This window comes from Myodes glareolus, chromosome 19 (genome assembly GCF_982192425.1).
Source record: "Myodes glareolus chromosome 19, mMyoGla1.1, whole genome shotgun sequence".
Taxonomy (NCBI): Eukaryota; Metazoa; Chordata; class Mammalia; order Rodentia; family Cricetidae; genus Myodes; species Myodes glareolus.
In genome coordinates this window covers 3,016,896-3,029,532 of record NC_142044.1, presented here as the reverse complement: position 1 = coordinate 3,029,532, position 12,637 = coordinate 3,016,896, and the positions used below count along the sequence as shown (strand labels likewise).

Genomic DNA, 12,637 nt, shown 5'->3' with positions numbered 1-12,637 from the left:
CTTGGGAGGCTGAGTCAGGAGGAACACCAGTTTGAGGCCAGCCTGGGTTTTATAGTGAGTTCCAGACTATCCCGGGCTAGAATGAACCCTGTCTAAATAAGGTCCCTCTCCCCCAAAAACTGCATTTCAGGAAATGCATTCTGCAGTGACTGGATCCCTGGTAATATTTCTCGCTCTCCACACTTCAGGAGATGTGTTCTGCAGTGACTGGATCCCTGGTAATATTTCTCGCTCTCCACACTTCAGGAAATGCGTTCTGCAGTGACTGGATCCCTGGTAATATTTCTCCCTCTCTACACTTCAGGAAATGCGTTCTGCAGTGACTGACAGGTCCCCAACAACGTCATCCCCCACACAGGAACAACCACCAACCCATATGTCTATGCAGAACAGCACCTGGGAGGTGGAGACAGGAAAATCAACTTCAAGGCTATAACTGCTATCTAGGGAGTGTGAGACCAGCCTGGGTTACTCGAACCCTGTCTTTAAGAAACAGAAGGAAAAGAGGCTTCCATTTGGGAGGCTTTGCATGAGGAGAAGCATGTTTACACAGTCTACGGAGCCCCCTTTCCTCAGCATGTGTTGTGAGAACGGCTGCTGCAGCCAGGACTGTCAGCTAAGCTAGCTCAGGGTGCCGGCCACTACACATGTCTAAATCCTGGCTACATCTCCCAGCATCCTCTGGGCAGCCCATGCGCCATCAGGATGCTTCCTCTCCCCACCTCCAACTGCAGTCTTCGCTGGGGACCAATGTCATTGCTAGTGGTTGGGTTTTTGTTGTTTTATTACTAATTTTTCTTTGCAAGTATTTACACAATAACATGGCAGCCACAAGCTATGTCCCTTAAAGTGAGCATTCCCTGATACCTCCGGAAAGGAGAGCTGGGAAACTGTAGTCAATGCTCCCTGTGGACTACAGTCCAGCTGGATGGGGACTGAAAAACTGCCCGATCCACCTTGACGATAGTGAAAGCTGGAAGCCTGCTCCGAGGTTTCCGAGCAGGTCAGTGTCTACCAGGTTCAATCTTGCTGTGAATTCATAATCCTGACATTTACATTCAGGATACTGCTCCATCTGTTCAAGGATGAAATTTACACACAATGGCAGAGAAGCCCTCACCTCGAGTCCTTTCTGGGCGAGTGCTAGTCTGTAACTGGCTTTCACATTCCCTCCATCTATCTGAAGCGCCTGGTCACAGTCCAGCTTCGCCTCTTCAAACTGGCCCAGCTTCAAGTAACAGAGAGCCCTGGCGTAAGGCAAGAAGAGGCGAAGAAGCAGATCAGTGTGTGGAGACGGCAGTGGGCTGGGAGGACAGCTAGTGGGCTGGGAGGACAGCTAGTGGGCTGGGAGGACAGCTAGTGGGATGGGAGGACAGCAGTAGGCTGGGAGGACACCTAGTGGGCTGGGAGGACACCTAGTGGGCTGGGATGACAGCTAGTGGGATGGGAGGACAGCTAGTGGACTGGGAGGATACCTGGTGGGCTGGGAGGACAGCTAGTGGGCTGGGAGGACAGCTAGTGGGCTGGGAGGACAGCTAGTGGGCTGGGAGGACAGCTAGTGGGATGGGAGGACAGCTAGTGGGCTGGGAGGACAGCAGTGGGCTGGGAGGACAGCAGTGGGATGGGAGGACAGCAGTGGACTGGGAGGACAGCAGTGGGATGGGAGGACAGCTAGTGAGATGGGAGGACAGCTAGTGGGCTGGGAGGATACCTAGTGGGCTGAGAGGACAGCAGTGGGTGGGAGAACAGCTAGTGGGCTGGGAGGACAGCTAGTGGGCTGGGAGGACAGCAGTAGGCTGGGAGGACAGCAGTAGGCTGGGATGACAGCTAGTGGGTAGGAGGACAGCTAGTGGGCTGGGAGGACAGCAGTGGGATGGGAGGACAGCAGTGGGCTGGGAGGACAGCAGTGGATGGGAGGACAGCTAGTGGGATGGGAGGACAGCAGTGGGCTGGGAGGACACCTAGTGGGCTGGGATGACAGCTAGTGGGCTGGGAGGACAGCTAGTGGGATGGGAGGACAGCTAGTGGGCTGGGAGAACAGCAGTGGTCTGGGATGACAGCTAGTGGGATGGGAGGACAGCTAGTGGGCTGGGAGGACAGCAGTGGGCTGGGAGGACAGCAGTGGGCTGGGAGGACAGCAGTGGGATGGGAGGACAGCAGTGGGATGGGAGGACAGCAGTGGGATGGGAGGACAGCAGTGGGCTGGGAGTACAGCTAGTGGGATGGGAGGACAGCTAGTGGGCTGGGAGGATACCTAGTGGGCTGGGAGGACAGCAGTGGGCTGGGAGGACAGCAGTGGGCTGGGAGGACAGCTAGTGGGCTGGGAGGACAGCTAGTGGGCTGGGAGGACAGTTAGTGGGCTGGGAGGACAGCTAGTGGGATGGGAGGACAGCAGTGGGCTGGGAGGACAGCTAGTGGGATGGGAGGATACCTAGTGGGCTGGGAGGATACCTAGTGGGCTGGGAGGACAGTTAGTGGGTTGGGAGGACAGCTAGTGGGTAGGAGGACAGCAGTGGGCTGGGAGGTTGGCTGTGTGTAAAAGTACTTGGTGCTCTCGCAGAGAACCCGGGTTCAGTTCCCAGGACCAATACTTGGTAGCTCATAACTGCCCATTATTCCTACTCCCAGAGATCTGATACCTGCTCTGATCCCTGTACTGAAGTGCACACACCCACATACTTACACACACACACACACACACACACACACACACACACACATACACACACAAAAAATCTTTAAAAAATCATTTATATAGTATTTTTAAAAAGAAGGAAAAGTAGCCAGTAAGGATCAACACCAACTCCTTAAGTCTGTTTTAAGTCACAGTTGCCTTAACTGACGTATGACATCTGAAGTCAGCTGAGATGCTCCCACAGGAGACGAAATTACTTCACTGGGGAGACGCTGCGGACAAACTATACCCTGACCCAAAAGGAGGAACAAGGTGGGAAACAGAACAAAAGGAGCGAGCGTCTTAACAGAATCTGGAAAGGGCTTTGGAGCACACAGCTGAGACCCATAGCAGGTCTTGTGGGGCAGAGCGAGGCAGAGCAATCAGAGAGACTTCCCAGAAGGTGAGTACGTCAAGTTAAAGGTAGACATGTGGGCGTATGAAGGGGACGTGACCTCGCTAAGGCATTGGGCAGAAGGGACAGAGAGGGAGGGAGGCCAAGGACACAGCTTGGGCACAGCCTCCCCAGGGCAGAGCGTGATGCTGGTCAACTAGGAAAAGTAACGCTGGCTGGAATAGAGAGGTGGGGCTGGGAGAGAGGACATGCCGGATCACAAAGGACCCTGCTCGCCGGGCCTCGTCTCATACGGAGAATAGCAGAAGCTTGTCTGCAAAAGATGGAGGTCCTCTCGCTCACTCTAGCTACACCTCAGAGAACACCTCAGAGAATGAGCAAAGAAGAGAAAGAAGGCGGGATGCTGCAGAGGGCACTGCAGACCTGTCAGAGATAACAGTGTGAGTGTGTGTGTGTGTGTGTGTGTGTGTGTGTGTGTGTGTGTGTAGGGGGGACTAAGTGGGGATTGACAGTCACTCTGGAGGAGGGCAGTAGAGGTGGGCCCACCCAAGGTTACTGCCTCCTTGGGAAAAAAGAACCAAGGGTGATCAGCTTCTCCAATAAGGAAGTTCAGGTAACAGATCCGGACGCACAAGGATAAGAGTGGAGATGAGGAAGGCATGAGCTGGGCTAGAGCAGAAGGAGAGAACAGGGATCCAGACCTTCCAAGCAGCAAGACGCCGGGCAACGGGAAGCCTGCGGAGAGGGGAACCAGGCACTGAGCTCCGTGCCATCTAGCCAAGGGCTAAAGAGTCTTCAGAGAAACCTGAGAGCCACCCCTGCCCGCTCGGTAAAAGCTGAAGGAGAGGGGTGGGAACTGTCTGTTGGATTTAGTGACATCGTGTGTGGCCAGCAGTGGCCACAAGAGGGATGTGTACAAAGAAGCTAGCTAAGAATTTTTCGGAGGGGCTGGAGAGATGGCTGGGCAGCTAAGAGCCCTTGTTCTCATGGGGCGCCTGGGTCTAGTTCCAGCACCCACAGGGTGGCTCACAACCATTTCAAACCCCCTTCTGATCTCTGCAGGTACCCCACATGCACATGGTGTACATACATTCATACAGGTAAAACACTCATGTGTTTTTTAAAAAAAAAAAGACTTAAATGGGAGGAGGGGTTGAAATGATGTGAACACAAGTGCCGCAGTGGGAAAGATGGTTCTAGAACAGCCTACCAGTTCCTACTACACCCTGTAAGAGAGGCTTGTCATTCCTGTAGCACGTTAGAAGAAAAAGCGCTTTGATTGGTCACCCCTCACCCTGCCCCCATGCCCCAGCTCCCACTCTGGACAGAGCTTAGGCCCAGCTTGCTGCAGCCTGGCCAGGCAGACAGGGCAGGGCCAGATCAGGACAATAGCATCAGCCCTCCACTGTTCCCAGTCCCTCTCTAACTCTTGCAGGCCAGCTCTTCCAGAAACACCAAGACGGCTTGTGCACTGATGGCTAGAAGCTTTACATAAACTGGCAATCAATGAGTTTTATTTAGCTAAGGTATCAAAAAACGGAAGGGCTGTCACAGAGAACTTGCCTGTTTGTATATATGGCGCACTCCCTGCTGTTAATTTTTAGGCATTCGCTGTATTTACTGATGGCGTCTTTATAGTTTTTGTCCTTTACGAGTTGATTTCCTTCTTCCTTGAGGGCTTGAAACATTTTTTCATCTATGGGACCAATAAAATAAAAACATAGAGAAAACATTCCCATAAGTACATCTATAAAATATTAAGAACGATTATCGGTAGACCTCCATGGCAAGTCCTGTGCTTGCTCACCACGAGACGAGGAGCTAGGCTAAAGAGAAATAAACATAACATTAGAGAGGAGATGCTGCGGAATATATGAATCATTATGATGCTGCTACTTTCGGATTAGAGAACAAAATGCAAGCAATGTGTTACACGTGTTGCGTGTCTTCTTTTCTCCACTGGGATTCTGGAGACATTGCAAGAACTGTGTGAGAGACGGAGAGAGTCAAACCACACACCAGGACACAGGTGAGCAGATGATGTGAGGCGGTCTCAAACGTGACTGCTTCCGTGAGGTCAGAAGCCCCACGGTTTCCTGTAATTGCAAGGCATGCTGTCTCTTTAAGCGCTTGGGTAATAAAGTACTTCAGACATTGCATTAAGCTGGAATTATGGCTGCAGATGTCACCCGTAAGTGGACATAGTGGTGCATGGCTGCAGTCCGATTCTTGTGTGGTGGAGATGGGAGGACCACAAAGCTGGGGCTGGAGCAACGGCTCAGCGACTAAGGACACTTCCTGGGCCTACAGAGGACCGGGTTTGGTTCCCAGCGCTGTGGCAGGTGTTTCAGACTCTGGGCACCGGAACTCACAGATACATACTCACACACAGGCACAACTTTAAAACCTGGGGACTGGAAAGATGGCTCCCTGGTTAAAAGCACTTGCTGTCTTGCATACGACCTGGGTTCAATTCCCAGCACCCGTGTGTGAGCACTTTGGATGTACATATGTGTACCATGTATGTGCCTGGGACCTGAAGAGGTCAGAAGAGGGCATTGATTCCCCGAAACTGGAGTTACAGGTGGCTGTGAACCATCACATGGGTGCTGGGAATTTAATAAACATTTGATGAATGATGTCAAACTTTTAAAGCCTCGTGTAGTATTTACCCAGCATTCAAATTTTCTTACTATGTATTTGCATATTATCGTTGGAGAATTTATTTGTATGTGTGATGTGATTTGTGCCACAGCAAGCACAGGGAGCTCAGGGGCAATTTGGAGCAGTCTGCTCTCCCCTCCCCCACAGGTTCTGGAGACTGAACTCGGCCTTCAGGTTTGCATGACAAGCCCTTTGACACACCTCACCTGCCCTGAACCATTTTTTTAATTTTTTTTTATTTTAAAGGCACCGCAGACTTACCTACAGGCAATCGTCTTTTTAAGTATTCATTTTATTTTATGTGTATTGGTGTTTTGCTATGGGTGCCAGATTCTCTGGAACTGGAGTTACAGACAGTTGTGAGCTGCAATGTGGACGCTGGCAATGGAACCCGGGTCCTCTGGGAAAGCAGCCAGCACTCTTAACTGTTAACTGCTGAGTCTTCTCTCCAACCCGACTCAGTTCAGGCTCTAGCCCAGAATACACCTGTAGCTCTTGGAGGAAACAGGGGTAGTCCTTCTCACCTGTGATGCCAGGTGGGCAGCCGCTGGGATGTGGCTCCTGGTCTGGGGTCTCTGCAGCAGGATGCCAGGCTTGCAGTGGCTCAGATGTGGGTACAACAGGGATGGGTGGCAGATTCTCCCGCCATTTTGGTCCATCTAGCTCCATTAAGATTTTTGTTATCCTAAAGAGAGAACGAACGAACGGTTGTTACATCAAGGAATCAGTGCTTATCTTAGTAAAGGTTCAATCAAGAGTCAGACTGACTGCCTGGCAGGTGGTGACGCCAGAGGTAGGGGGGATCTCTTGTGAGTTCCAGGACAGCCAGGTTGGTTATACAGAGAAACCCAGTCTTGAAAAAAACAAAAGAAACAAACAAAAAAGAAGAATCACACTGACCAAGTTGTGTCTTAGTGTGCTTCCTCGTCGAAAAACATGCGGTCCCTATAAAGTGCTTCCCAGGGATTTTTAAAAGCCTGGCATTGATTAGTTAGATCATTTTCTTGTCCTTCTTATTTTTTGGTTTCTGTTTTGAGAAAGGGCCTTACTGTTCTGCCCAGTGGAGCCCTGAATTTGTGACCCTCCTGCCTGTCTAGCTCAAATTATAGGCATGTGCCTCCAGGCCCAGAGAAATTACTTTCTATTCAAAATAAAATTGTAATTTTTGAAAAAGTGAAACATGCAGCTAAAATTCATAACTGGGAAGGAAAACGCCCCCAGTTACTCTGGAAAGAGGCTGGGCGTCCTTCAGGGTTTGTTTGTTCAAGCTGTGGTGGCTGAGACACAGGCACAGCCCCGCTGGCACCGATGAGGCCAGCTTCTCCCTGGACGCCGCTGCTTCTTAGGTCTATCAACTGATAGACCAATAAAAAAATAAAAATAAAAACCAGAAAGATGTGATCTGTGCATACGCAAAGAGGACATAGGAAAGTCAATACCGTGGACAAAATGCAGAAACGTTTGCCAACACAACAGCATGTAGTCTATGATTCTATTGCTATGGAATATCCGAATGGATAAATCCACAGGAGGCAGGCAAGGGCGTGGCTGCCTGGTGGGGACAGGGGTGATGGAACAAGAAGACATGGCTAGCTGCACACTACTGCGCTCACTAGGTGCCATGGTACCACGCTTTAGGGTGTTTCATCTTGTGTAAATCTCATCTTATTTTTTAAAAAGGCCAACACAGAAAGTTGAGAAATTAGAACCAACATGGTCTCCCACACACATCTCACGCCATTCAGCCTATTGCCACAAACTCTCAGCCTATCGTTTGCCTTCCTGAAATACCATGGTGGTGAGGGGCACATGTATGTGCATGTGTGCACATAGAGGCCCAATGCTGCCATAAGCTGTATTCACTGTTATTTGTTGTGGCGGGGTCTCCCAGGTGAACTCAGAGCTCACCTATCCGCGAGTCTGGCTAGCCGCTCACTGGAGACACCCCATCCTGTCTTCCAAGTGCTGGAATGACAGGCCGCAACCATCTTACCTGGCATTTACACAGGTTCTGGGGATCCAGATTCTGGTCTTCATGTGCGAGGTCCAGAGCTACCTTTTCAGACCTGACATACCCTTGGACCAGGCCCTCTTCCCTGTCGGAACCTCAGATAGTCCTGAGAACTGGCTAGAACCTGATGCTCTTTTCCCACACTTCCCCTGGAAGATCTCTACAGGATGGGGGACGAAGGACAGCGACTGCCTGGTGCGGGAGAATTGTCTGTATTCTGTCAATCATATTTTAATAAAACGCTGATTGACCAGGCAGGCAGGATAGGCGGGAAAGCCAGACAGGAAGTAGAGGTGGAGCAAAGAGACTGGGAGTATTCTGGGAAGCAGGAAGCTCCCTCCACAGTTCTGCCTAGACCACTGGAGAGGAAAGATGTAAGCTGCCCAGCTGAGAAAGGTACTGAGCCGTGTGGCTAACATAGATAAGGATAATGGGGGTAACATAAGTTATAAGAACTAATAAGTAGCCTGAGCTAATGGGCCAATCAGCTTTATAACTTATAGAGATCTCTGTGTGATTGATTTTCCTTGGGGTATGCCAGCTGTGGGGTACCGGGTGGGACGGAAACCCCAACAAGCCGGCCCCCTCATGTTACAACTGCCTAGCATGCATGAGGTTGGGGATGAAAGACAGCGACTGCCTAGCATGCATGAGGCCCAGGTTCAATGCCATAACTGCAAAAAGGACAGGGAAGAGTGAGAGACAGAAAGAGAGAGGGGGAAACTGCCAGGTAGAAGATAGGCGTATTAAAAGCAAAACCCCAGACAGAGATGTGCATATGCTTTCCGTGTTGGAGAACACGCTCATTCATACAACACCACCTCATTTGTGATATCAACCTTCCAAGGCACTGCAGCTATGACGAGGGCTATACCATAGTCCCTGACCTTAAGAAGTTTCCAGTAAAATGCCAAGAAAATGAATGCACAAAAAGAGATGCATTGCAGGACACACACCCCTGGAGCCTATCCATGCTTGGGAGTTTGTGCTTCCTTTTCTTAATAAATCTGTTTTGCTTTAGTAAAACACACACACACATACACAAGGGAGGGAAGGCAAAAAAAATACAAAAATTGAAATGGACACTGTTGTGGGGCACTGAGAAAGGAAACCTAAGAGTCTTGGATGGAGAGAGCTGGTGGGCCAGGGTGCGTCCTAGAAGAAAGCACCTAAAGTAGAGAGAACCAGAAGACCACACAGCAACCCAGCCTTCAGGGGAGCAAGTGACTGGCAGTGTGAGGTGCTGTGTGGCACCTGGTAAGGCTCTCTGGTTCTACTGGGTCACTATCAAGGAGCCCGGGGATGCCCACGGCTGGGTCTTGTCTAGTGTAGCCACAGACAACCAATAAAAGCCAGTGTCTCATACCTAGAGAGCTTGGGAAATTCTATTATTATTATTATTATTGTTGTTGTTGTTATTGTTAATAGTTTTTGAGTTAGGGTCTCATTATGTATCCCTGGCTAGCTGGAACTTGCTATATAGACCAGGCTGGCCTTGAACTCAGAGATCTACTTGCCTCAGCCTCCTAGATGTGTGCCACACTGCTAGGTGATTTCATTGTAGTTGCTGTTGTTAGAAAGGTTGCATATATAGGTGTGTGTGTGTATGTACATGTGTGTATGTGCATGTGTGTGTTTGTGTGCACACACATGCACATGCTAGGGCACGCACGTGGGTGTTACGATGAGACTCAATGCTAAACCTGAAATTCAAGTAGGCATTCAGAAAGTTTCCCATTTTGAACCATTTTCATAATTAGGGATGCTCAGACGTGTGTATCCCTTTCTTCCAGTTGACTTGGGGGACTGCCAAGGGAAAGCTCCCACCAAAGCTGAGGTCCCGGGGAAGGCAGGGCATGACTGGGAAATGGATTCATGTGAACCAGGCCATTCTCACTGTCGACCACACCGCTCAGATCCTTCTGGGGGCTCTGCTAGCACCATCCAAAGGCAAGGAGCCCTCTGCAGCAGCCAAGTGGGCCTGTCTCACCCCTCTACTCCCTCCCGCCACACCTCACCTCACTGTCCAACACACTGCCCGACCTGGGGCTCTCTGCCTTACGCTGCTTCCCCCTGACTATATTTTAGCTGGCTGAGAGGCAGAAACCAAGCCACTTCTGTCTTTTGTCTTTTGCAGGGTGTGTAAGGCATGGCACACTAACACCAGCACAGGGTCCAGGATAGACAGAAATGCTTTAAAAGCTGCCACATGGGAAAATGTCATCTGAGGCATAGTTTTCCATTTTTACCTGAATGCTGACCAAGTCTGTGTCTTATCAGGGTTTGAACTTGGGGCCCTAAGCTGCACTTCCCGCCCCATAGTCTGAAGATGCTTACCTTCTCATTCTTCCCTATGGCATAAGCTGGTCAGAATTCTAACTAGATCCAACTCTTGACAATTCCATCACTAAGAAATTCCCCTCCTCCTTGGCAGGCGCCTCCTTGGCAGGGCGCATGAGCAGATGAACAAAGCATCCCTCCTGGGCATAAATGACAGGCTGGGTCCCCCGACAGAGGTGGTGCCCACAGGGGTGCAGAAACCCCGTGAGAAGCTGTAGATGCAGTCTGAGCACGGCACCTATGTAGATACTGTTCTAGTGTCTGTATGACTTAGACATCCACGGAAACACCTTCTGACATCCAGATTCCCGAAGCACACGGAAGCTGCGCACATGGTGTTATCCAAAGGAAGTAACTTCACAGAAATAAGTGTAAGGTGTGAGAGAGGGAGCCAGGAAGCATGAAGGAAGGCATCATTAGAAACCGAGTTAGGAAAGTGGGTGAGGACCTGTGGCAATTCGACAGCGTGGCCCTTCTCCAAGGGAGGCGGACGCTGGGGCAGCCTCAGACTCGATTACCTGTTAACACTGCTGCTCGCCAGCTGGATTCCACGGTCGATCTGCAGCACTGTCTTGTAATCCACGTAAGCTTTCCCATATTGCTCTAAGGTTTCGTACGCGGTTGCTCGCCGAAGAAGAGGCTTCACCGAGAATGGATGAAGTTCCAGGGCCCTTAAAGGACAAAGAATCACATGGCATTTACCTTGAGAAGGGCCCTTTAGTTTCTATTTAACGATGCACACGGCAGGACTAGACTCTCACACATTGCACCTGGTATTGTGCCCTGCGGTCCCGGCAGCACAGCACTTACAGTGGTTTATTATTATTATTATTATTTTGGTTTTTCAAGACAGAATTTCACTGTATAACAGCCTTGGCTGTCCTGGAACTCACTCTGTAGATTGGGCTGGCTTCAAACTCACAGAGATCCACCTGGCTCTGCCTCCCAAGTGCTAGGATTAAAGGTCCGCCCGGCAATCACTCTATCTTTGAACCCACGGATAAGAAAGCACTCTTGAGTGTCTTCACTCCACGATTAAGGGCGAGTTCCCTGGCATTGCAGCTCTGTACCGCCCCCTAACACACACACACACACACACACACACACACAGAACCAGGGCAGCCCCAGCCCCAGAGCAAGGTTTCAAGATTCATGTGGACAGCCTAAAAGTCTTACAGCAAAGGAAAGGGCTCAGCTAGGAAGGTGCTTGCTCTAGAAGCAAGATGATCTGAGCTGAGATTTCCCCTCACCTACATAAAACCAGTACGGCAGCATCTGTGTGTTATCTCGGAGCCTGAGAGGCGAAGACAGGCTGGGGCTCTCTGACCAGCCGATCTAGGTGAATCCATAAGCAGTCAGCTCCAGGATCAGTGAGAGACTTTGTCTCAAGAGAAGAAATGAAGAATGATTGAGGGGGACACTGGGTGCTGGCCTCTGACCTCCACTCACACACACACACACATACACACATACACACACACACACTCTCACTCTCTCTGAAAGATAATTCTTAATTGTATCCATACATTTAATAAGGTACCGTATTACTAAACCACAAGAACTTACATGAGTTTTCTGAAACCGGCTTGCTAGCCCTTTCAATAGTTCCCTACGATTTGATGGAAAAAGGTGTCAGTGACAGGCCAGAGGGAGCCGAGGACTAAACCGACCGCACTTTCTGCTTTCTTGTTAGTCAAGAGTTTTCACCTTGCGCTGTTTGGTCTGTAAAGTGCCTTCAGTATCACTACAGATAAATTCCACCTGTGAGTCTGGAGTGCAAAGGTGTCCCTGCCACACCCACCACCTCCTTTCCTGGCAGGCGCTCATTGCTCTAGACATGACATAAACACTCAGGCTTGCAATCTAAAATTGATAGAATGGGTCACATGATTCTTAGCACTTCCTAGCATGGGCAAGGAAAGGGTTCGTGTTTTTGTTCTTTAACCACAACCTTGAAGATGAATATGAGTTTATGAGTGGAAAGTCCATTAAAGGGAAGAATCATCCAGCTGTAAACACAGACCAGCATGCACAGCAGAGCTCACCAGGACAGGAGGCTGGCTACTTAGGCTAACACCTAAGACACTCAAGAGTCTCCTGTGGGCAAGGAACAGAGGCAACTTTAATCTAAATATTCTAAACAGAAAGCTGTCCAGTGATGTGTGTATGTGTGTGTGTGTGTGTGTGTGTGTGTACATGCTCAAGTGTGAGTGTGCATGTTCCTGTGTATGTATGCTCAGGTGTGTGTGTGTGTGTGAATGTGTGCATGCTCAAGTGTATGTGTGCATGTTCAAGTGTGTGTGTGTGTGTGTGTGTGTGTGTGTGTGTGTGTGTGCTATCTGGTAATACGAACTCACAGAACTCTTCAAAAAAGCAGATATTAACTGAAAAACTAAAATAAGAAGCTTTCTTAAAAACGTGTGCAGTCTTTGAGGCTATAAGAGATCGTCACACTTTCTACTAATAAATGATTCCTCATTCATACAGATTCAAGTGCATCCATATTTGGACATGTTCCTGGAGCACATCGTGTCTTCTCTGGCATTAAAACAAACCTCCTGAGAATAAAAGCATTCGTGGGGCATCATCTCCG

At 49.7% G+C, this 12,637-nt stretch overlaps 1 protein-coding gene across 1 annotated transcript in view; it reads right to left on the bottom strand.

Moving 5' to 3' along the window:
• The window catches only part of Spag1 (sperm associated antigen 1), a 54,588-nt gene that overhangs the window by 6,820 nt on the left and 35,131 nt on the right, over positions 1-12,637 (bottom strand). Inside the window, exons 13-16 of the mRNA XM_048457401.3 lie at positions 10,563-10,715; positions 6,218-6,378; positions 4,593-4,725; positions 1,121-1,247 (exon numbers count right to left, since the gene is read on the bottom strand). Coding sequence (XP_048313358.3) covers positions 1,121-1,247; positions 4,593-4,725; positions 6,218-6,378; positions 10,563-10,715 — 574 coding nt within the window. The remainder of the gene's footprint in view (positions 1-1,120; positions 1,248-4,592; positions 4,726-6,217; positions 6,379-10,562; positions 10,716-12,637) is intronic.